Source organism: Gopherus evgoodei, chromosome 11, assembly GCF_007399415.2.
Source record: "Gopherus evgoodei ecotype Sinaloan lineage chromosome 11, rGopEvg1_v1.p, whole genome shotgun sequence".
NCBI classification, from domain to species: Eukaryota; Metazoa; Chordata; order Testudines; family Testudinidae; genus Gopherus; species Gopherus evgoodei.
Genome location: NC_044332.1, coordinates 20,233,284 through 20,258,014, shown reverse-complemented (window position 1 = coordinate 20,258,014; position 24,731 = coordinate 20,233,284). Strand labels below are relative to the sequence as shown.

Sequence of the window (24,731 nt, the reverse complement as noted above, 5' to 3'; positions counted from 1 at the left end):
AGTTGTTTGGCTATTTTTCAAAGGGGCTTCATTGAAATCTCTTGTAAAAGGTAGAAAACCATTCACAAGGGAACTCCTAAGTGTTTTGTAAATGTGTAACATACTGTACTGTGGGAGTTATGTAAAATATGCTTCAGAATACAGACAGAAGCCGATATAGGATTGTGGGCATTACCAACAATGAGCCAGACCTCTCCCAGCCTGGATGGCTTTGTGCCCCAAAGGCAGCTGACAATTGGAGGATCACTCCCAGTATGGGAGGATCTTTAGATGCTGTACATTGGTGTAATGGCTTCTCCTTCACAACCTGCCTTCCTGTGGCTGTCAGAGAGTGTGACTGGGAGAGAAGGAGGGGTGTGTTCAGAGCAGTCCTTTATCCTTGGGGCTGTTGGCAGACAGCATGAAGTAGCAAAGCCTCAAATCAGTTGCTGTTCCTTATGCCAGGGGACCAGAGTAGCCCCAAGATCAAAGGAGCACACGGGTGACTTAAAACCATCTTTGTGCACGCATACACACACTCCCTCCCCACTACCCACCCCCAAGCTGAATTGTGCTGAACATTGCTGATTCACAGCCAGGGATCTGGGCTAGAATTTTTAAAATGTGAATAGACAAATCCTAGGAGTGGCTTCTGTGAACAGCCTAATGGAGAGACCAAAAGAAGGGTTTCCCCCCTGCAAACCCTTATTCATGTGGTAGAACATATTTACATAGACCTATTGATATCAGTGGGATTATACATGAGTAAAGGGTTGCAGTACTGGACCCATTTACTGTATTTGCATATGACCATAGTAGGGGAGGGGGAAGGGAACATTAATAATTTTTGATGAAGATAATGTCAGTTTCAAGAACCATATTAAAACCTATATACTGTAAACATAGAAGGCTCATTAATGGGTAAGTGTAGCTGGGATCTGCCTAAAGGGTTTGATCTTCTGCATTTGATTCACCTCTGCCAGCAAAATCCAGGCTGCAGTCATGCAATGGCAGAATGTCTGCCTAGGAAGGGTCATAGGGTGAGGATGTTTTATTAAGTTGCTCCATTAGGGGACATGGAACAGACTGGTATTTTCCAGGGAGAAAGCAAGAATAGAGAACCCAAGAGATGTTCTGAATCGGCACATCTCCTTGGCAGATTCTGTCTGTATAGTCCTGTTGAAGCCCTAACTGCAAATGAAAGTAATTCCCTTTGGCAAAGGGCAGCAGCCGTACCACTGTCTACCCTTTCAAAGAGATGAATTTGCTCTTAAGTGCAGCTCTTTCCATGGGCTGAAGGGAGTGCTTAATCCTCTGTCTGCTCGCAGAGATGAATTAAGCCCCATATTTGCTTGTAATGTTTAGGCAAAACTGAGTGAGCCAAGGGTAGTGAGTCTGAATATTTGTCTGTCAATATAAATTAGTATTATCTGAACATTATTTTTTTGTTTACATGCAGTACCTAAAAGTATTAAATAGAAAAATAAAAAGTGGAATAACAGTGTTCTGTGCAATGTCTTTCATCTGTGGATCTGAAAGCACGTCACAATTAAGCCTCATGCATCCTCGCAAAGTAACTAACTATTGTTATTAATCTCAATTTTCAGACTGGGAAACTGAAGCATAGTGAGATTCAATTATTTGCTCAAAGCTGCAAAGCAAATCAGTTGCATAATCCTCAGTGTGCTGCTGTTCAGTCTTTCTCTAATGATTATACCACACTCGTAATCTGTCCCACAGTATTTCAAAAAGAAAGGCATAGACAGACCCTCCATGTTTGGGATATACTGTCCATCAGAGCAACTGTATCTTATGTCATCTACATATTGTCCAGAAAGCATGTGGTGTCAAAGCATTGATTAAGATGCCTCCCATATGGACTGATTCAGCACCCTCTGCATGTCTGCATTGCCATTTGGGAGAGCTGTGTTTGATTCCTTGTTGATTGTCTCCGTCACTGGGCCATCAGGATTGGGGAGTGCTACAGAGCAGAATGTGGAGTTGCGGGAGTGGGAGAGGACAAGTACCTTATCTAGTTAAATAGCCACCTTTCTTGTCAATTAAGAGGATCGTTGATATGAAAGGCGTCCTATCTAGTGCTTAGCTGTAAGGATGGTACGGTGCAGAGATTCAGTGAGAGGGGTGGCTCAATGAATATTCCCTTCAGATCTCAAGCCAAAAATCCTGTACTGCAGTATTATACTCTTTTATGGAAGCTTTGGGGCACAGATTTAAAGCTTCTTGAAAGAAAAGAGTAATCTCTGAGAGTGTTTTGTTTTAGGTTTGTACTCAAAATTATGTAAAAGCTGGTTGTTACTTTAACTATGTGTTTGCAGTACAAGGCAGACATAGTCACTGTTCTATGTGGGGGTGTGCTAGTAATGAATGCTGTTAGTTGTGTATATATACAAGTGTTGTTGATGATCTGATTAGAGGGTCTTCATTCAATAGCATTGTTCCCTTCCTGGGTAAAGATTTAAATACATGATTTTGTTTTACTGTCTTTGCTTTGGAATTGTACCTGAAAACACTCCTTCTCGTCAGATGGTATGTGCAATTACCCACCCAGCAGGCCCACCAGTATCACGAAATGGAGACCTGCCTCCCTCCTTCACCGTCCGCTTTCCCCACATTGTCTCCTGAGGAAGTGGAAGATGCAGTGAGAGATGAGAACTGTACTTTGCCCTCCCGACTTCACCCACAGGTAGCAGATAAAATCCGAGAACTGGTGTCTCAGGGAATAGAACAAGTCTATGCAGTGAGGAAACAACTAAGGTATAGCATAATCTACTCTAACTATACTGCCTTCTTTCCATAGACTTTGTCAACTATAGCTTCAAGTCATAGACTCATAGACTCTAGGACTGGAAGGGACCTCGAGAGGTCATCGAGTCCAGTCCTCTGCCCTCATGGCAGGACCAAATACTGTCTAAACCATCCCTAATAGACATTTATCTAACCTACTCTTAAATATCTCCAGCGATGGAGATTCTACAACTTCCCTAGGCAATCTATTCCAGTGTTTAACTACCCTGACAGTTAGGAACTTTTTCCTAATGTCCAACCTAAATCTCCCTTGCTGCAGTTTAAGCCCATTGCTTCTTGTTCTATCATTGGAGGCTAAGGTGAACAAGTTTTCTCCCTCCTCCTGATGACACCCTTTTAGATACCTGAAAACTGATATCAGATTAACTGAAGTCAGATTAACTGAATATATGTGGCAATGCTGATGCTTTCACGAATCTATCCCCACATATAGCATTAGCTGAATTTATCCCCACATATGGCATTAGCATCTCAGTTTTTTTAATTGGACTTGACCTTGACCTTAGATGTAACTACCTAGTATTTCAGCTCCTCGCACTGCCTCATACCAGATCACCATCTAGGGCTGCTTTTCTTCTTAGTGTTGGAAATGTACATTTTATTGAGTTAGCTCTGTAAAATTTCCTGGATACCTGAGGAGAAGAGCCAGGTCGTGGGATCTACTAACTTGTTCTTGTCTTGTAGTTTTTAACATGTTTGGAACATATTTGAGGGCAGAGACAGAGGTGACTGCAGAAGAAGGAGAAACATCTCCTAATATTGTAAGTGTGCTTTAACTTTTGACAACACCCTTTTCCCCCCCTCCCCTTTCCACTACTTGACAGAAAGTTTGTGGAGCGAGAATTATTCAAGCCTGAGGAAGTACCAGAGAGGCATAACTTGTCCTTCTTCCCAACTGTGAATGACATCAAGAACCACATCCATGAGGTGCAGAAGTCCCTGGGAAACGGGGAGATGGTGTATAACTCAGAAAGCATCCCAGCAACGGTATTATTGGAGCTTCATGCTTTCTTCTCCTTCTTTCTTTCTGAATCTTTGAGATGAATCCTGCAGATTTTACGTAAATTTTACTACTTGGCCCTTATTCAGCCAAAGCTCCCACTGACTTTTTATTCCCACTAGTTAAATTTTCAAAGGAAGTTTTGACTGAGTAAGGATAGATTAAATGTAGGCCTTTTTAAGCATATATGATCAATGAAATGTTGCTAACAGTTGATAATTTATGCAGTACTGAGGTATATAATGAGAACAGGAATTTAAGACAGTGTGGTTGAAGAAATGAGCACAGTGTTCAAACGTCCTGAGTTTCAATCCTAGCTCTACCACTGTGTTGCCTTGGGGAAGTCATTTCACAAGTCTCTCTCGCTTTCCCTATCCGTAAAATTGGGATGAAACTTACCTGTCTACCTCAAGTGGTCTAGTTAATGTCTGTACAATGTTTTGAATGTGTATAATGCTATATTAATGCTAAATATTATTATTCTACTATGTAGTATATAAGTGCGCAGTACCCCAGTGTATGTTGCCATTTAATTTTCTTCTCATACGGAGTAATTTTGGGCAGGCATTGACAAGGATTTCTCCAATTGTAAGACAGGATTTTTTATTAGCTATGAAGGAATTGCCAAGGAACTGGCAAACTCAGCTCTGCCAGAGTGTTAAGTGGACAAGATTTTATGCTGCTTGATATAGGCTGCTGCGATAAACAGGCCCTCCTCCACCACCTCCAAGTGCATTTGGTCCATAAATTGGATGCATGTTTAATATTTAGCCTAAAGGTTAACATTAAAGAACCAAAGATCAGACAAAAACACTTTGAGAGACATAGAAAAGTAACACGGACTGGAAGACCTGGGTTGGTGAGGATGTTCTATTGACACAGGTTAGCATTTGGAATGGACTAAATGGGAGCGAGATGGGGAGACGAGAGGATGAGATTGAAGCAGTCCAGATGAGAGAGAACTATCAATGATGAGGAATGGATGGATGGGTTATTTATTTATTTATTTTGGTATGTTGTAGAAAAAGTGATATCAAGATTTGGTGACTCCCACTGGGTCTTTGGCTGACTGAGGCCCAGACAGCCACCGGGTGATGCCTCACTCCAAGCCAACGCATGGAGGGCTAAGTGAGGTTTCAAGAGCCTCAGATTGTGTATCGCTGATCTGGTGGCACTGTAATTTCTTAGCATTTCAAGGTGAATTGAAATGTTTAGTTTAAAAAAATAGGTAAAAACATACTGTATTTAAGAGCTTAATTCATAAATGTACTTTACACAAAAGCTGAAAAGTTTGTTTGGTTTTTTAATATCTGCCAAGACTAGTTCTCCTGTGATAGCTGGTGATCCCACCTGCGGCAGGGCAGGGCACAGAATTCCTTTACCCTTCTTAGGAGTTTCTGATGTTGTCTGCTTTTTGCAGGATACATGCAGAACCTTGAGTTCACATTCCAGCCTGTAAATGATAGAGAAAATTATTTTCAAATAGTTTGTGTTTAAAATATATCTATTTTCAATTTTAAAGTCTACTCCCATTCTGAGGAGGATTTAGCATACCAGACAGAAAGTGGTTTAGAATCCTTTTAAAAGCACAGTCCTTCACCTTTCAGAGTTTTAAGAAATAACCCAAAAATTCAGAAAGCACGCACTATACAAAAATAAGATGTTTTGACACTGATTTTCACTGTAGTTTGAGTCTGTACCAGTATTGTAGGGAATCCTGCTCAGCACCTGTCCCATTTCTGAGAACTGTGGTCTTTTTCCTTTCAGCTCCAGTGGACCACAGACGGTGGGAATGTTCTCACAGAAACAGTGACTGTTACATTTGCCTCACCACCTACAGAGGGTAGGAGCATATTGATATCTTACTTGTGTTCAATTTTTGTTTTTGTTACATGCATTATGAAAGTACAGATATCTTCCCTGATTTTTAGAGATCTTGCCATTATCTTCCCTTATTTGAACACACCAAGAAGTGACCATTCTCATTTTCCCCACACACACACCCTTTACCACATGTCTGTGGAACTTGTTACAATTCCTGATATGGCAGATAGCAGTGATTGAAAACTGTTGACTTTGTCTTTTACAACATCCTTTAACGAGTACTGAAGAGCAGAACAATTAGGGTTGGGAGGAAATGCTCAGACCCTTAGAACATCTGTATAGAGAATCTTCTAGTGCTTGCTCAGTGGAATGGTGCAGAAGGAGATGGTATTCATTTTAACTTTTTTATTGTAAAAATACAGATTTTATCTGACAACCAGGCAGTGAGACACATTTCTTACACTCTTTCTTCAATGATATTCTTGTGAAGTATCATTTTTCTTGATGAATGCATAAAGTGAGGGCAGTATCTCTTCACAGCAATTACTATACTCCTTAACAAGGAAGTGAAGAAAAGCCAGAATATGGATTTCTGAAGGAAGTTGCCTTGTCAAAATAGATTCTGCTCCAAAATCTGTTGTTGGGAGAGGTTCATTGGACTATTGTGTCTTTGCCATAGATGGGATTCTACTATTATTATTTCAGATTAAAACATATATAGTAAAACAAAATTCTAAAGCTTGTGATTTAGACCTGCTAACTACTCACATGCCTTAAGCTATGCACTGGCTTAAGTGCTTTTGCTGGATCAGGGTCCTCATTAGGTAGGAAATCTTAAACCAATTATTTACACACACACACTTTTAATGCAGCAAATAATAATCTCTGTTTCAGGAATACTTGATCTAGACAGTTCCTCCCATTGGGTAAACATGTGACACAGAAAAAATCCTTCCCTGCTCTCTTTCTCCTGTTTTTGTTTAACATAGAATCATAGAACTGAGAGGTCATCTAGTCCAGTCCCTGCACTTAAGGCAGGACTGAGTATTATCTAGACCATTCCTGACAGGTGTTTGTCCAACCTGCTCTTAAAAGTCCCCAATGATGGAGATTCCACAACCTCCCTAGGCAATTTCTTACAGTGCTTAACCACTCTGACAGTTTGGAAGTTTTTCCTAATTTCCAGCCTAAATCACCCTTGCTGCAATTTAAGACCATTGCTTCTTGTCCTATCCTCAGAGGTTAAAAAGAACAATCCCCCACCCCCCTCCTTGTAACAACCTTTTATGTACTTGAAAACTGTTGTCATGTCCCCTCTGTCTTCTCTTCTCCAGACTAAACACACCCAATTTTTTCAATTTTCCCTCATAGGTCATGTTTTCTAGACCTTTACTCATTTTTGTTGTTTGTCTCTGGACTTTCTCCAATTTGTCCATATTTTTCTTTGAAATGTGGTGCCCAGAATTGGACACAATCCTCGAGTTGAGACCTAATCAGCGCAGAGTAGAGTGGAAGAATTACTTCTCATGTCTTGCTTACAATACTTCTGCTAATACATCCCAGAATTATGTTTGCTGGGTTTTTTTGCAACTGCATTACACTGTTGACTCATATTTAGCTTGTGATCAACTATGGCCCCCAGATCTCTTTCCACAGTCCTCCTACCTAGGCAGTCCGTTTACCATTTTGTATGTGTGCAACTGATTGTTCCTTCCTAAGTGGAGTACTTTGTATTTGTCCTGACTGAAATTCATCCTCTTTACTTCAGACCATTTCTCCAGTTTGTCCAGATCATTTTGAATTTTAATTGGATTTATCCTCCAAAGCACTTGCAACCCCTTCCAGCTTGGTATCATCCACAGACTTTAAAAGTGTAATCTCTATGCCGTTATCTAAATCATTGATGAAGATATTGAATGGAACCGGACCCAGAACTGATCCCTGCGGGACCCCACTCGTTATGCCCTTCCAGCATGATTAAGATGAACTTCTTGAAAAAACCTGGCAGTTTTAGAAAGAGAGCAATAGCAGCCATGTTGAAGATTGTCTTCTTGCAAGATGTTTAAATAACGCAATAGAGATCTGTGGTTTAGTTAACTTCAGTAGTGCTAATCAAGTTGGCTATCTTGTATCTTTGTCTCCTCAGGACAAGGCATCATAGACTTGTTAGGAATATTGTATAGAGGACTCTATTGTAGCATATTAAAGGGGCACTATTAATGTTATACTTAAAGATTTACCCACACAAACAGTTCTCCTATGTTGCAGTTCTTGCCTGAAGGATTCCTGGCATGTAGCTCTTGCCCCACACTACGCGCACACACACGAAAAACTGATTCTTACCCTTGTTGTAGCAGGAAAAATACAAAAACAAATGTTTGGCTTGATGTGTGAATCTTCATAAATAACCTGGTGCACCTGATTCATGATGCAAAGCTCTGTGCACACCAGTGTATTTACAGTGAGTTGCACACTAAGCTGGGCCTTTGTTTTTAACTTCTATTTTAGCTGCTGCTGCAATGGATGGCTTTGAACTGAAAAACACCCCTTATGCTTGGAACTCTTAAGGTAAGAATTTCAGTATGGGCAACTGTCAGAATACAGGAGGTCAATTTTTAAGGCTTCATAATTTGAACAGTGTCCCTTATTTGAGGAAGGCTCACGTGTTAGAGAAAGGGGGATCTTACAGAGCCACCTGATTCATAGCATTCACCTTTATCCTCAAAACAAGTAGTGGCTGGAGGTATTAGTGTATTTTGTGTGGACACACCAGGTATTTGTGCCTCCAGAAGCCATTTAGAAGCGAGAATGTGAGAATGGGTGGGCTTATAGTATTTGGTTCCTGGATGCTGGCAGTAATGAAGGAAAATCAAATCTTGTTTTATTTTGGCTCCACAGATGACTCCGCAAGACAATTGAGCCCATTAAATATGTAAGCATCCAGTGAGATACTGTATTCTACCTGAATTCAGAGAGACTTCTGCAGAAACTGAATGCATGGCTCCATTGGGTATAGTTAGATGGTCTTTTCCAGCCTGATTTGTCTTTTATTTGATCCTGTAAGGATGTGTTAACCATAGAAATGTTTGGCTGGAAGGGACCTTGATAAATAATCAAGTCCAGTCCCTTGTGCTGTGGCAGGACCAAGTAAACTTAGATCATCCCTGACAGGTGTTTGTCCAGCTTATTTTTAAAAACTTCCAGTGATGGCGACCACAACCTCCCGTGGAAGCCTATTCCAGCGCTTAACTATCCTTATAGTTAGAAAGATTTTGCTTATGTCTAACCTTAAGCTCATCACTTCTTGTCCTACCTTCAGTGGACATGGAGAACACTATCCTCTCTATAACAACCCTTAGCATATTTGAAAACTGTTGTCAGGTTCCCTCTGTCGTCTTTTCTCAAGACTAAACATGCCCCATTTTGTTAACCTTTTCTCATAGATCAGGTTTTCTAAACCTTTTATCATTTTTGTTGCTCTCCCCTGGACTCTTTCCAACTTGTCCACATTTGTTCTAAATTCTAATGCCCAGAATTGGATACAGTACTCCAGCTGGGGCCCATCAGTGCCAAGTAAAGTGAGACAATTACCTCCAGTATCATACATACAACACTCATGTTATTACACCCCAGAATCATAGTCGCCTTTTTTGCAGCTGCAGCACATTGATGACTCATTCAGTTTGTGATCCACTATAATCCCTAGTTCCTTTATTATTATTATTATTATTATTCATTGTGCATTTGATTTTTCCATCCTAAGTGAAGTACTTTACACTTGTCTTTATCAAATTTTATTTTCTTGAATTCAGACCAATTCTCTTAATTCGTCAAGGTCATTTTGAATTTTAAACCTGTTCTCCAAAGTGCTTGCAACCCCTCCCAGCCTGGAGTCATCTGCAGATTTTTATCGGCATATTCTCTACTCTATTATCTAAGTCATTAATGAAAATATTGAATAGTACTGGACCCAGGACTGATCCCTTGCAGGACCCCACTAGATGTGCCCTCCTAATTTGACACCATAACGGCTCTTTGAGTAGGTTCTTTCACCCATTTGTGCATCTACTTTATAGTAATTTCATCTAGACCACATTTCCCTAGTTTGTGTATGAGAATGTCATGCAGAACTGTGTCAAAATTAAGGTATATCACGTTTACTGCTTCCCCTGCATCCACTAAGTAAGTAATCCTATCAAAGAAGGAAATTAAATTGGTTAGCCTGATTTGTTTTTGACAGATCTATGCTGACTATTCCTTATAACACTATTATCCTCCAAGTGCTTACAAATTGATTGATTGTTTAATAATTTGCTCCGGTATCTTTACAGGTATTGAAGTTAGGCTGACTGGTCTATAATTCTCAATGTCCTCCTTGTTCCCCTTTTCAAAAATAGGTACTATGTTTGCCCTTCTTCAGTCTTCTGGGACCTCTCCTGTCCACCAGAAGTTCTCCAGGATAATTGCTAATGGCTCCGAGAATGCTTCAGCTAGTTCCTTAAGAACTCTAGGATGAATTTCATCAGGCCCTGATGACTTGAATACATCTAATTTATCTAAATAGTCTTTAACCTATACTTTTCCTATTTTGGCTTGCATTCCTTCCCCCTGCTTGCTAATATTAATTGTGTAAAGTATCTGGTAGTCACCTTTTTAGTGAAGACTGAAGCAAAATAGGCATTAAGCATCTCAGCTTTCTTGATGTCAGCAGTTTTTAGTAAGGCTATGATTATGTCACGGAAGTCACGGAATCCGTGACTTCAGTTGACCTCCGTGACATTTTCTGCACTGGGGCTGGAGCTCCCAGCTAGCTCCATCCTCTCAGCTCCCATCCCCAAGCCTGGTGGATGGACCCTGAAGCTGCCTTAAATGACAGTCTAAAATGGCTGTCCTCCAATTTCTTCTTCCACTTTCTTGAACAAAAAATAGTCCCTGATACATTCCAGGAATTCATTGGAAATTTTGTGTTTTGCTGTATTACTTTCCCATTAATAGACTAGTTAGTCTCCCATTACTACCTGGTCCTGTGTTTTGGCTATTTCTGTTATTTGTCTTAGAAATGCCTCATCCACCTCCTCTTCCTGATTTAGTAGTATATAGTAGACCCCCACCGTGACATAATTCCTATTTTTTTTAACCCTTTTATTTTTGCCCAAAGACTCTCAACTGGTCTGTCTTGCACCTCCTTCTGGACCTTAGCACAAGTGTATGTATCCTTTATGTACGGTGCAACCCCTCCTCCCTTTTCCCCCCTACCTGTCCTTTCTGAACAAGCTATGCCCTTCTATACCAATATTCCAGTCATTATCCCACCAAGTCTCTGTGATGCCAATTGACTAATAATTTAGCTTATGTACTAATACTTCCAGGTCTTCCTGTTTATTCCCCATACTCCTTTTGTTTGTGTGCAGACATCTAAAATGTTGATCAGATTCCCCCCTTATTTCCTTCTTGTTACTCCTTTGATCCTTTTATAATTTTCCACGTCCTCCCCTCAACACCTAACCATCTGTTAAGGTCACTTTTTTTAATACTTACCTGAGCTTTTGTCTCCTGCTGTCATTAAACCTAGTTTAAAGCCCTCCTCACTAGGTTGTCAAGTCAGTGCACGAAAATGCTCTTACCCTTTTCGGTCAGGTAGACCCCATCTCTTCCCAGCAGACCTTTCTGGAATAGCATCCCATGGTCAAAAAAGCCGAAGCCCTCCCATCGACGCCATCTGTGCAGCCACGTATTCATCTACAGGATGCATGTGTCCCTTCCTGGGCACTAACCCTCAGCTGGAAGGCTAGATGAGAACACAACCTGTGCTTCTGACTCCATCACCCTGGCTCCCAGAGCCCTGTAGTCACACAGTTGATCTGCTCAGGGTCAGACCTGGCAGTATCATTAGTGGCCACATGGATGACCATCAAAGGATAGTGATCAGAGGGTTGGATGAGCATAGTCGTCTTTTCCATAATGTCTCAGGTGCAGGCTCCAGGCGGGCAGCGCAACTCTCAGGACATAATGTCAGGTTGGCAAATGGATGTCTCTGTTTCCCTCAGCAGGGAGTCCCTGACTACCAGCACCCTATGTCGTTTCCTCATAGGTGCGGTGGCAGTGCACCTCCCAGCGTAGGGGGAGTGAATGGCTGCTCCTCCTCAGCCATGGGGATCTGCTTGTCACCTGCCGTTGCCAGTATAGCATACCAGTTCTTGGTCTTGATGGATAGCAGCCAATCTCCTCCTTTGCAGAGCAGCCAGTTCTCCCATCTCCTCTGGTGGTGCTGTAGTTATCTGTAGTTAGCTGGCATCCTCCTTCCCAGATATATCCATTTGCGTTATGACATCACATTCATGTCTGCCGAAACTGAATATGATGTCACAAACAGGATGACTTCATTGCAAGACTGTGTAAAAAGAAAAGCTGGACTTTGAGGATACTAGCTTCAAGCACAAGTAGCAAGGGTAAAAGACATTGACTGTCCAAGCAGTCTCCTTTGTGTATAAGTTTTTTTTTTTTCTTTTATTGCAATTTGTGCCAATATAGAATTGTTCCTTCAAATGATCAAGCAACAACCTGGGGAAAACTGGGTTGCTTGCTTACTGTGGAGAAATCCATTTCTTTCAATGTATGTCTCCTTCAACCTTTCTCCTATCCTCTCATAAGCATGGAATCCCTGTAATTATCTAGCTTTATAGGTCTTTATCAGTTCCCTTGGTTTTCTTTCATATCTGTTGTGATATATGTTCCATATACATATGGAATTAATAAACATCTACAGAACAGATCTGTGTGTTGTATTTAATACACTGACTAGGAAGCTGGATCATTCTTACATGTGCTGCAATAGTATCGTATAGGACATCAGGCAATAGCCCTTCTCTCTTGTGCACAAGGATTAATTATATAATATTAACAAGAACCACAGTATTACTGTACCAACTGCACTATATTAAGATAATTGTATTCAAAGAGAATCAGCGATTATTTCATAAGCAGCTAGAGTTTGGGACTCAGTGTATGTTGAAGGACTTCTCATGTTGCTGGAAATATATGATTTCTTGCTGAAAAAAAATCATCTGCTAATTTCAAAGGTAAAATTGCAAGATATCAGGAGGACACTGGGTTAGCACAACTGATTATCTGTCTGAGACTTGAATCATTAATTGCAAATATTTTGGGTCTCACAGGGACTGAATATATGATGAGCCAATGGAGGTTTTTTTGGGAAACCATTTAGGCAAATCTTGATTTTATAAAGTTTCAGGAGCAACTGAAACTTCCATAAAATAGTGGTTTGTATGGGAAAATACAATAGTCTGGAAATCAGAAGGGCTTCTATATAAAAGGGCTTTGAAAAACAGTTACCTATATTGAAGTTACCCCACTTCCATGAACAGTGGAAAGAAATCTAAAGGATTTCTAGCATAAGGCTTTATTGAAGAACCATGTCATTCATAGTTAATTTTGTCTTTCTTCCTATTCCCTATGCTTTATCTAGGATGTATGTGTGTTCAAACAATTTGCTTGCTGCTTCGATGGAAATTCTTTCGCTTATAGATTCCCATGAATTTGTAACAGGAATGATAGGGAGCAATTGCTTTATTTCCCTTAATAATTTCCCTGTCTTTTTAAAATGTAAACTCTCTAACTTTATACACCCCTGTATTTACTTTTTCTCACGTCCAACCTATTCCCCTTCCTTTGGCATCTAAGTTTTTCTACACAAAATACAGACTATTTATTATGCAAAAGTAAATGTTTTATATGTTTCAGTGTTGTGATATAATGTATTTGAGCTTTTGTTCATGAGGTTCAGGTAGGTATTAAGAGCTCTATAAACTAACAAATCTTGTCATAATCTCTGTTCATTTGGTCTCTGTGGTGGTGCAGGGAGTTCACCAGAGAATCAATCATCACCAAAGTGGAATCCAGTCAGACTGGGGAGAAGTTGCCTCCAGAGACAGCTCAGCTGTTATCCTCGCTTTCGTCACTCCAGCCCAAGATATTTGCACAGCTTCAGGTAGTCAAGTTCTTTAACACCTTCACCAAGATGGCCAGAATTTCAACCCATGCTGTTCTGGGAATCCTGATGGAGAGGTTGAGGACTGTAAGCTTCCTCTCCGCTAACTATCCCATACGCTTGCTACATTAACTTTTGCTCTTAGCATATGCAAGGCATGTCTCAGGTGGCATGTGACCAAGATTCATCACCAAATGTGATCCACTAGTTGGATCATTAGCTTCCCCGGCCTGGGTACTGACAGGGATTGCAGCGTGAACACTGATCCATGCCCCCCAAATTTTTGCTAAGGGAAGCCAGAACTGAAGTAGCTGTCAGCCCCCTCTGCGGCATCTTTCATGTATTTTTACATATTTTGGCTTTTACTTGGCGTCTAAGTGATCCTACTGCTATCCTGTGAGCACTGTTAAATCCAGAGATTGTCATATAGACGAGTTAGGATAGATGCAGTCAGTGAGCCAACCCCACAGTCACTCCTCTTACATTAGTGGTGTCCAGCCGTTTTCATGAAGGCCAAAAATGTTATTTTATAATGGGGAGAGGCCACCATTATGAGGGAATAGCAGTGTAAGGCTTCCATTTATTTCCCTTCTCTCTCACTTGTAAAATTGTATTGGTAACCAAAAAGCAGCTCCCAACTCAGACCCAGAAACTATAGGTTTCCTTCTCTAAGAACCTCAGTCTTGTCCTACTCCAACCAACCCCCAGGAACTCAAACATTGTTTTCTCCACAAAAACTCGGAACTGCAGATCTTTCCCTCCTTCCCCAAACCATGTTCCTCAGTCACATCCTCCCCACCCAGACCTCAATAATTCCTCTTTTCTGGTTTATTTCCTCTTATCTGACCAGAACCAGTTCTCTCCTCCCCCAAAATCAATTGAAGCCAGTTACTGAGGGCCCATGATGCTCCTACATGGAATTACCGTAGGAGCATGACACCCTTAAAATCAACTGCTCTTGACCCCCATCTGTATTTGTAGGTCCCTTGCTATCATTGCCCATCTTCCCTCTGCTCTCTGTCTGGATACCCCACCTTCTCTGCAGTAGCTGCTGTTTTGCTTGCTTTCCCCCATCCTCCTCCTTTGAAGACCACATGGCACCAGTCCTCTGCTCTTTCACTGCCTGCTCTCTCCTCTTAAAGGAGCAGCTACTCAGAGACCAGACTCCTTTGCTGTTCACGACCCAACTCTCTCCTGGGAAAAAGCACTACTGGGGAACCCAGCCTTCATTCATAATCAAATGCAAATTTCTGTTTGTCACGTCGCTCCAGGGACCCCAATTCAGAGCCCTGAAGTTCACAAACTCTTCATACTATGGTATGTGATTGATGTAGGAAACAGTGTAATATTGACTTTACTGTCTTCTGTTTCACAGGGATTACAGCTGCAGACCAACATTCACCTCCGTGGATGGAGCAACAGCCCTGATAGCAGTAAATAACCATTCTTTCTCCCAAACCTGCAAGTCTTCTGGATTTCCATAGGGAGTGTGATAACCACCACTCTCTAGTACTCAGTCAGGGACGCAACTCACACAGGTGCCAGTCTAACCCAGAGCAACAATGCTGCCTCCGCTATTGGAAATCGGCCTATATCAGATCAAAATCTGATCACTATGGGCCAACTGTAACTGTTGGAGGTGTAGAGGATACAGGAAGCCTGGAGGGAGGGCTCCATCAGTTCTTTTGGGAGATGTCCAGACCATTCCAATACGGATTGTAGACAACCATCCAGCTCTTAGTAAGTTTAAATCTGCCTACGTATTTAAATGCACAAATTGAGAATTAATTTTCTTAGTCATTCGTTTTGGGGTGCTGTGGGGAATCTGTCATCACCAGGATACTCTTTTGAATAACTGAATGAATAGATCCCACTAGTTTCTAAAACAGCTAATGGAAATTTTTGAAAGGTTTTTTTTTTTTTTTTTTTTTTGGCTGAAAATGGCCTTTTTAAAAAAACTTGTTTATGTCAAAAACTGTTGAACTTCTAAAAACTTCAGTTTGTGGAATTTTTCATGACTTTTTACTCAAACTTCATCTTTTTTTTTTTCATTTACTGAAAACTGCTTTTTACTAAATTAAAAATGTTAGTTTACTAAAAACAGGTTTTTGTAGTAAATAAAATATTTTGTTTAACAAGTAGCCCTATAGTTTTGGTAGACTAACAGTTCAACAAGAACATTTTGTTAGGAGAGCTGGTTTGTTTGTTTGTTTGTTTGTTTGAAATGCATTTAAACTCTGCAAAACATAAGCAATTTGAAAATGTTGTGTGACTGTTCTTCCTCCTTTCCCCCCACCCCCCGCTAGTTTCTAAGTCTGACTCAAACTGTCTTCTGGGAGGTCTCATTTTTCTTCTGGTTTCTCCTAATGGAGTGCAGGGGTGATCAGTTTGCAACTTTTTAAATTATGTAATTTTCTTGGAGTTTTAAACATTTATCAGACAAATGTATTAAAAAATCATAGTAAGCCAAACAAAAATGTTCTCCTTTCATAGAATAGAGAGCCCCTGAAAGCCGTTATCATCATGGCCTTATATTCTGTGAATCTGTGCCATAGAATTTGGTACAGAATACATCATCTGCTAATAAATGTGCTCCAAAATCTAAGCTTTCATTTAAACAACCCTAAATTTTGAGCCCTAATGGTTGTGAAATAAACCCTCCAAATGTGGACCACATGTAGACTGAAGCAATCTTGTCTTCCTGACCTCTACACACAGCCAGAAATAACTGCAAATAGGCCCATTTTTCTCAGTCTCTGCAAATTATGAAATGTGACTTCTGAGCAGTTTAGCAGAAATATCCAGCTAATAATGTGCTTATCCTACAATCCCAAATTGCCTCCCATATCTTTGCAAGTGCCCAAAGCCACAACTCTCTCCTAACCATCTGCCAAGCTCCATCCAGCTTCCTCACTGACAACTTTTAAGTGCACTTATGTTTTCTCAGTACTAAATCCTGCAATACTTTGAAAATTCAAAATGTAGGAAAAGCATTGAATATACTGAAATTAACATCAAATTATGCAAGGAAGCATTTTACTAATTGTATCATCTATTTCTAATTTAAGTCAACCTAAATGTCAATGTTTAAATGTATCTAAAAATTGCCCTGGACTTTCAGTCTGTTGCACTGGAATGTTGTTTTTGAAGCTATTCCAATTCTTATAATTGACCTTGACTGTTGTCCTCAAAAATTCTGTTTTATTGTTGGTCTAAGGATTCAGAGAGGTCATCAAAATGTCTCTTCAGTCATTCTGTGTGGCCTTTCAAAGTAGATGGTGCTGTCTCTCTAAAATACATAAAAGCAAAGTATTGGTGCAAAGTTATGTACATTTTTAAATAAATATTTTATACAAAACAGAAAAAGAACAAGGGAGTAAAATTATAGAAATGAGACAATTAACAACAAATCGTAGCTCTTTTATATCTTCCCGGAGGCCTCTCCACATTCCTTGAGGGTATCTCCATTTTATTCGTGCCTGTACACCCCAATCACTTCATAGTCACCATCCTTTTGTGGCCTGGAAAGTGTGTGGGACTCCCTTCAACACAGAACGGTGCCACTCATTAATTGTCGGGAGGAGATGTTTCTAAACAACACCAGATACTTCACCTTCTTAAGGGGCCAAATAATCCTGTTGGAGGCATCCTGGAGAGTGAGAAGCCAGGAGACAATCTAGAGAGAGATCCAGAATTTCTCCAATTAGTCCAGTGCTATTGGACAGGCCCAAATTGAGATCATTTACAGGAACAAATCAACTTTTTTGTGCTGGACTTTGTGGATTCTGAGATACTAGTCCCAGATACACATTCAGGATGAGTCAGTTAAAATCAATCCTTACAATCCAGCTTCTCTCTCTTATCTGACTGGTAGTTAAATATTAGAGTAGCTTGGCTGATGAAAATATGTAACCTGTCCAGCATGGTCATTTCTGTCCAGTGTAGTCATTTCTATGTACTGGGGATGAAGTTCTAAGCTATTATTTAAAACAACCTTTCTATTGTAATCTTTCTCTTTCGTACCCACAGTTGTTCAATGACACCCTCTTCCCCAAAAGTACTGTTAAGATGACAAGTTTGTGTATTAAGTGGACGGACCAAATTCAGTCTTGGTGTACTTGCATACAGCTCCCACATCTTCAGTAGGATAGTACTTACTTACATCGCGGCTGAATTTGGCTCAGTATATTTATGAGACACCTAAGATTCATTCCTGAAGAATGGACTCCTCATATTGTTTAAAAAAAGAACTCCTTAGAGAAAGTAACTTTATAGATTCTAGTCCATTTGTTCTTTTTGTACATAAAATATTTCAGATTTTTGTTCAGAAGTTTATTATTTCAGCAGATTCAACTCTGCTTGCTTCATCTTTTAACAGAGCAAGTGTATGACTTTGTTAAACTACTGAAATGCTGATCTCTCCAATGCCTCATGTGCTAGCCTAGATCATCATGTTTTCTGAAGCTACAGTCATTTTTTGCTTCTAATTGTATACAGTTCTTAAGAGCTAAGTGTTATTGATGGAGTTTTGACCTTAATGTTTTGTTTTGTGTTTTGCTTTTAAAGTTGAAGAAAATCCAGAGGGTACCATTTGTGTGGGCCAAGTTAAACAAGAACCCAGAGAACAAGCATTGTCTGTGGAGGCAGATAGAATCAGAGACTGCCAGAACTCTGCCACTATTTAAATCCATGAAGGCATTAAGGATTTGCAACTCAGAGGACTCTAAAATGTCTTGGAAAAGAAGGCGGATATTCTCCAAACAATGCCATTCTTCAAAATGGCATTGTGACAGTCAGTATAGGCACCATACACTAGTTCTGACAGACAGCTGCTTTGATTTACAGCTGATACGGTTCACTGCCAATTCCAGGTCATTCAGTTCCCATGTGGAACACCTCCTCCTTCTTCCCTTCCAAGTTTTGAGTAATTCAGATACTATCCAGATGGTCTGTTTTGCACAGTATTTCAATAGGTCTTCCAAAATTAAATCCCTAGGTTTTGTAATATGAATCAGAATGTTACTCTCACTAATCTCTTTGAAATCCTCACCTATTCTGCTACTCCGAAGACAACGGAATCTGCCCTTAAATGCATCAACAACGGCAGTCATTTTGAGAGAAAAATAAAGTCTTTGGAAATCAAGATGCAGAACTTTAAAAGTGCCAAGGGCAATGGATGCACGAAAAATGTGGACTGCATCTGATAGGAATGTTAGTGATGGAAAGGTGAAATTGCCAGGTGAAAATAAAACTGAGTGATGAACAGGAGTAGATGGATTGCAGAGTAGAAGAGGATTATGTTTTGATGCATTTAACATTCTGGCTTTATCATGGGGTTTACTTTCTCAACCTGCAGCCTTTATTCTGAAAGGGCAGTAGCCAGCTGGTCATAATGAGTAAATGAAGTAGTTGCATCTCCTGTGGAAAGATTGGTAGTAGTATTTTAGCTTACTTATCGTTTGCATTCAGATAGGCCTATGATTTAATATGCTGATGGTCATGGCGTCGGTATTAGTGATTCCATGATCAAAAGCAGTATTCCAAATCTGTAAGCCATCTGCTGTGCTGAGATAAGCAGTAGAAAAACAAACAATATACAGAAGAGCTGTCTTTGTTGTGGTCAGAAAATCAATGGGTCTCAAGTTTTGCCTAAGACAGCTGTTAGGACTGAACAAGGGTCTGTGTTGTTTCTTGTCAGTTGTGTTTCAGGAGCTAATTGAATTAATGCTAGAGGAATATTTTTTTCCTGCATCGTCAAAGTCAAGTCTGTAACAAGCAGCAAGAACTGAGTTATATTTTATGTGCCAGGCAGAATTCGTAGTGAATGACTCATACTTACAAATATTTTTCAATCAGTTTTAAGCAATAAAGGAAATAAAACTGATGCAACATAACTACCAAATTAAATAACAGTTGGTTTGCTTCAGATGTTGTTTATAGCAGCATTCAGAACCATTATAGGTTCAACTCTACAAGCATATCCATTATTAACCACTATTTCTAGGGATTGATAACTCAGCCATAACAATTTGCTCGTTTATATAACTTGCAAGATCAGTTTGGCTATGGTTTTACTTACAGATTTGCAAAGGAAAAAGGATTACAAATATTAGTTGTGCATATAAAGGATAAAAACGGTTCAGATTGATATTAATGTGCGTTCAAAGTATGCATAAACATCTTTAAATATTTGAAATCTGAAATAATCTTGAATTCCTTACTTTTGTGCATTTAAAGCTAAAGAGCCTTGAAATCTCCTATTGTGCTTAGGATCTCCAGATATCTTTACATGCTGCATCAGTTAAGGTTTTACCTCTAAAAATCTTTTTACTCCAGAGAGTATTGCTAATACTGTTAACATTGTTAAAATCTAATTTTTGTGGTTTAAATGGAACGTTCCAACAGGGACTGCTCTTTTTAAGTAAGAGCGAACATTACTTCATATGGGCAGTTATAGAATCTCCATTTGTGTGGAGTCTCATAGATTGCATTTAAACTAATTTCTTTTGTGATATGCCTTATACATTTCTATGTAGGTAAATTCAGTGATATTTTGCTGTGCATTTTGTATTTCCGTTAAAATTGTGGCATCTCATCTAGAATGGATGTTTTGTCCTGCTTCATTTATAGCTCTGGAGTGCATAGCATACAGATTATCTTTTTCTTTAAAATTCTGTCAACAGTATGTTAGAAGTTGATTCTTCCTCCCACTCAGCTACTGTTGAATATCATTTACCTTTTCCTGCTACTCTTACAATTTTAGTTGGTACATTCCAGGATAAATTACCCTCCTCTGTATTCTGTGATAGTGACATCGAATTCTTGATTCAGAACAGCAAATTAGTATTAAAAAATTACCAGTGACAGGTTTAAAAGAATTCTAGATTCCTGATTAACGTAAAAATCTAAGGCAAAAATTTTGCATTGATTAAATACCCATCAATTGTTGCTTATTTCCCCAGTGACAATGCTGAGGAATGACTATTCTTTTGCCAGTTACTATTCCTCCTAATATAACACATGATCTGATTCTACACTAAACAGGAGAAAATTCAAAGGATATAGACTTTACTCTTGGTGAATACAGGCTGTTAAAGAAATGGTCCTTTAGGCCATTTTGAATAGCAGACTAAGGAGTGACTTTCTCAATCTACCTTGAATTGCACAGTGCCCTGAAAAGAATCAAACCAGAAGAAGTTTTTTGTCAAGAGAGTGCAGATAGAGATAAATTTAAAGGAGTCCGTTATGAAGTGAAAGAAATTACATATAAATGTAAAAATTTTAATCTCTGGGTTTTGCCATCCCATATCTCCTGTTCTTTATTTATAGAACATTGTAAAATAACTGTATTTAAAATATTTCTGTGGATGATACTCAAATTGTAGTTTCAAAATTAACTTCAAATTCTTTAAATTCTAATTCTTTTCCCTCTAAATGTATACTCTGGTTATGTCACTGTTGTCTTGCAGAGCGCATAATCTTTCCTTTTACAAAGTTATGTTTATGTTACTTGTGTTATATTTCGCACAGGCTGAAGTGATCTGGCCACATAGGCTCACTTGTACTCAAATTGGTATTTTGGTTCGCTAGGTTCCAATTGAAGGTTACAGATAAAAGGCCCGATTCTCCTCTCATGCACATGTATAAACTACATGGATTTCATTGTAGTTACATCAGTGTTAAACTAGTGTGAATGAAAGATTAATTGAGCCAGGTGCTGTTCTGAGTATGTTGCATAGTCATTTAATTTGAGTTTACATGTAAAACAGTTAGATATGAGCTCACAATAGGCATTAGAAACATTTCTAAAGTTAACTCAGGTGTGCTTAAAACACTTGTTTTGCAAGCCTCCTAATTCTGAGCTTCCACAGGGTTTTAAATGAACTATTTCTTCACCAATCTTTTCTTCTTATGTCAGTTGCTCACAAAGAGTGATTGGTCTGCTTCATAAGAAGGGCTGTGTGCATGCAAAAATTTTTGGTTAAAATGCAGAAAAATCACCTAAAAGACATGGGTCCATAGTTCTTATTCAAGGCTGGAAACCAGCAAGGTGAAATGTCGTCTTTTCCTTTTTGTGCTGTCAAGACACAAGCTTGATCGTGTGGTCTGAAGAATCTTTCAGTTGTAAAAAGTTTAAAGAGAGACAAATCTATATATATTGTAACTTAATGTATAGTGTTCTTTGTTGAAATGTAAACTTTTTTTTTTAAAGAAACAGCCTGTATTGTGTGATGATTGTCTTGGCTGTATTTTTTCCTACAGGTTGAGGTGCTGTTTGTGTTAATGCTGCTTATTTAAAATAATTGCTTTTGATACAGATATATTAATATTGACTCAAGAAACTGTCCATAAATACTGAAACTTGAAAATGCTAAGCCTTATATTTAAAAAAGCAAACAAAATAACCCCTTGAGTTAACTGGCCATTCTCAACATGACAAAAGTTTGCTAGTTTAAAACGAAAATTTCCATGGACACTTTTCCCAAACAAAAATCTATAGAATTCTGTGTTTCCTAGCCAGAAACCCACACGTCCTTATACTGTATGTTTCCTAACTGCAATATGCAAATGTTGAAAATGCCTAAATCCAAGTAAGTATCCATATATTACTTTACAGCAGCACAGGTGTACATATTGATATGTGCAGATGAAGTTCCTGCCCCATTGGGCTTGAAGTCTCAAGTTAGCTTAAGACATACTAGCATAGTTTGCTACCGCCTCTGGAAAAAAACATAGGTGGGATGGACCTTTGCCTCTTCAGTCTGCTCCTGGTGGTTCCCCTTGTTCCTGGCAGTGTGGCTTCATTGGAGCTGTGCTTTCCAAGCTGACTTTCGGGGTAGGTTTGAGAGAGCTCAGCAGGGAAAACTGTGCAGCCTCCTACTGTATTTTCCTGGATTGAGGTGGGAGGAGGGTTTTGGTGGGAGAGGGGCAGCAGCAAAGCTAAGTCCCAAAGGAAGGAATGTTTGGGCTGCTTGTGGAGGGGTCAGGAAAGTGTAACCTGTGGGAAATGGTAGGAGACACAACAGGGAAGAGCATGAAAGCTACTCTGGGAGGGTGGGTTTCCCAGCAGCGGGGTATAGGTGTAGGGCGGTGTTCATGAGGAGAAAGGTGTTTGAGGGCTGGGGTCCCTGCAGAGGAACGAGCTGGGCTTGGGGTGTTCTATCTGGTGGTGGAGGAGCCTCCATAGGGAGGAAGGTGCTGGGGCTGAGTGTCCCTCAGTAGGGTATTGATGTGGGCTGCAATGGGTTATTTCCAAGGGGTTCTCTGTTCTGTAGCTGAATTCTGAACCTGTCACAAAGGCCTGACGTGGCTGTGGAATCTGTGGCTGTAGCAGGTAAAGGCTGCTCTGGGAAGCCACAACCATGTACAAGATAAGACACTCTTCACTTCCCACAGACCAGCAGCTCTATTCCTGGTTCGGTCAGTACCAGGGATAAGTAAACTCCTGTCCCTAGGCTGATAGGCACTGCCATCCTGTAGTAGGGGAGAGAAAATCCCTTCTCCAAGCCTCTGACCCAGAAGAGAGGCTTCTCCCCTCAGCGTTACCAGGAAGCCACCCCTTGTTTCCTAGGCCTAATATCTCCTACTAGCCTATATCTCCCTTTAAAAGTTCCCCACTCCTACAGCCTCAGCTCTCCCTATCCCAAATGCACACAATCTCCACCCAAGTCCTGCAGGTCTCTCTCTGTTCCTTCAGCCTGTCCCTTACCAGTGCCAAGCCCACCAATCACAGGCCCATCTACCCCAGGTCCCAGTCCGCTGCTGTTGGGACTCTCCGTCCACTGGGAGGGCTGGTGGGTGCCCCTCTTGCCAGGTCCTGGTAGTGTTTGCCTCTGTATGTGTCAATTTTTCTGTTCATTTTCTTTCCTGGTGTTTCTCTCGTTTTTTCCTCCTTCCTTTATGTCTCAAGGATTCCCACTCCCCAACAAGGAATGGCAGGCAGCTAATTTGCATGGAGCTACTTGGTTTTACTCACAGCAACAAAACATCTTTTGGAGTTGGGGGGAAGGTAGGGGGGAAGCAGTGTGGGTCTGTGTCCGATTCGGGCAGCTCTCTTCATCGTCTCTGCTGCTGCTTCCACCCCATGCTGAGAATAGATTAAACTGATGTTCCTCCCAGTGGTCTGGATTGAGAAACTACCCCATCCCCTTATCTTTCATACCCTGCCAGCTCTTCACTACACTTTGGGTGATAGCTGCCTGCCTACTTCCCCATCTACTGATAAACTCTGGCGCACTCCTCCCCCTACACCCATCCAACAAGCAATCTGTTCAGGAGACCAGGCAGTCTGTCCTTTTCTCTATCACGTAGTGATGGAACCTGGCTGTAACGGGGTGCTGCAGCAACTGCACTGCCCTTTATAGGCTCTTTGCTAAAGAAACTTCATTTGCCTGGTCTAGACAAAGCTTTCTGAGCCCAGAATAAACTGCAACAAATAGCCCATCAGAAATAATTATCTTCTTACAGCAGCACATGTTGAGATCTGATTAGTAAGCGTTAAAGGCACTGTTTAAAACAAGCTGCTTTATTGTTTAATTGTAGGTAATGAGCTGGATACGACTAACCAGCAAAGAAGAATGAAGGTATGATCTTTTCCCCTGCACAAACCTCAGTGTTTGTCGGCTTTTTTTCTGGCAGTATGAACTGTTACTTCTGCTACTTTGAGTAAAATAGCTGACAGCCTCCAGCACCTTTCTCAGGCAGTATATTCACTTTAAATAAATCATTGGAGATGCATGTTCCATGGGCCCCTGACGGATGAACACAAACAGTAATGCTAACTATCCAGAAAGATTAGCAGACATTTAACCATTTAGGGTTACATCTTCATCTGCAGCAATGCAAAGGGGACTGAAAGCTGCCTTAAGGCAACAGCTGAGGGGTTCCCCCTGTGGTGGGAACTCTCAGCAAGCATAGGAGTTGGCAGAGTTAGGAATACACTGGATCAGATCAATGGTCCAGCTAATTTGGCATACACCCACCAACAGTGGTCTGTATCAGATGCTTCAGAGAAAAGTGCAAGAATCCTTGAATAGGCAGTTATGGGATAACCTGCCTCCAGGGAAGGTTGCTTCCTAACTTACAATAGCAAAA

General features: G+C 40.3%; 1 protein-coding gene across 1 annotated transcript in view; it reads left to right on the top strand.

Moving 5' to 3' along the window:
- Positions 1-21,848, top strand: part of CARF (calcium responsive transcription factor) — a 50,984-nt gene extending 29,136 nt beyond the window's left edge. Inside the window, 10 exon segments of the mRNA XM_030580056.1 lie at positions 2,524-2,754; positions 3,630-3,792; positions 5,573-5,658; positions 13,517-13,645; positions 15,022-15,085; positions 15,087-15,166; positions 15,168-15,259; positions 15,262-15,318; positions 15,321-15,377; positions 18,204-21,848. Of these exon segments, the coding sequence (XP_030435916.1) occupies positions 2,524-2,754; positions 3,630-3,792; positions 5,573-5,658; positions 13,517-13,645; positions 15,022-15,085; positions 15,087-15,166; positions 15,168-15,259; positions 15,262-15,318; positions 15,321-15,377; positions 18,204-18,322 (1,078 nt within the window). The 3' untranslated portion in view covers positions 18,323-21,848.
- Positions 21,849-24,731: the final 2,883 nt, after the last annotated feature.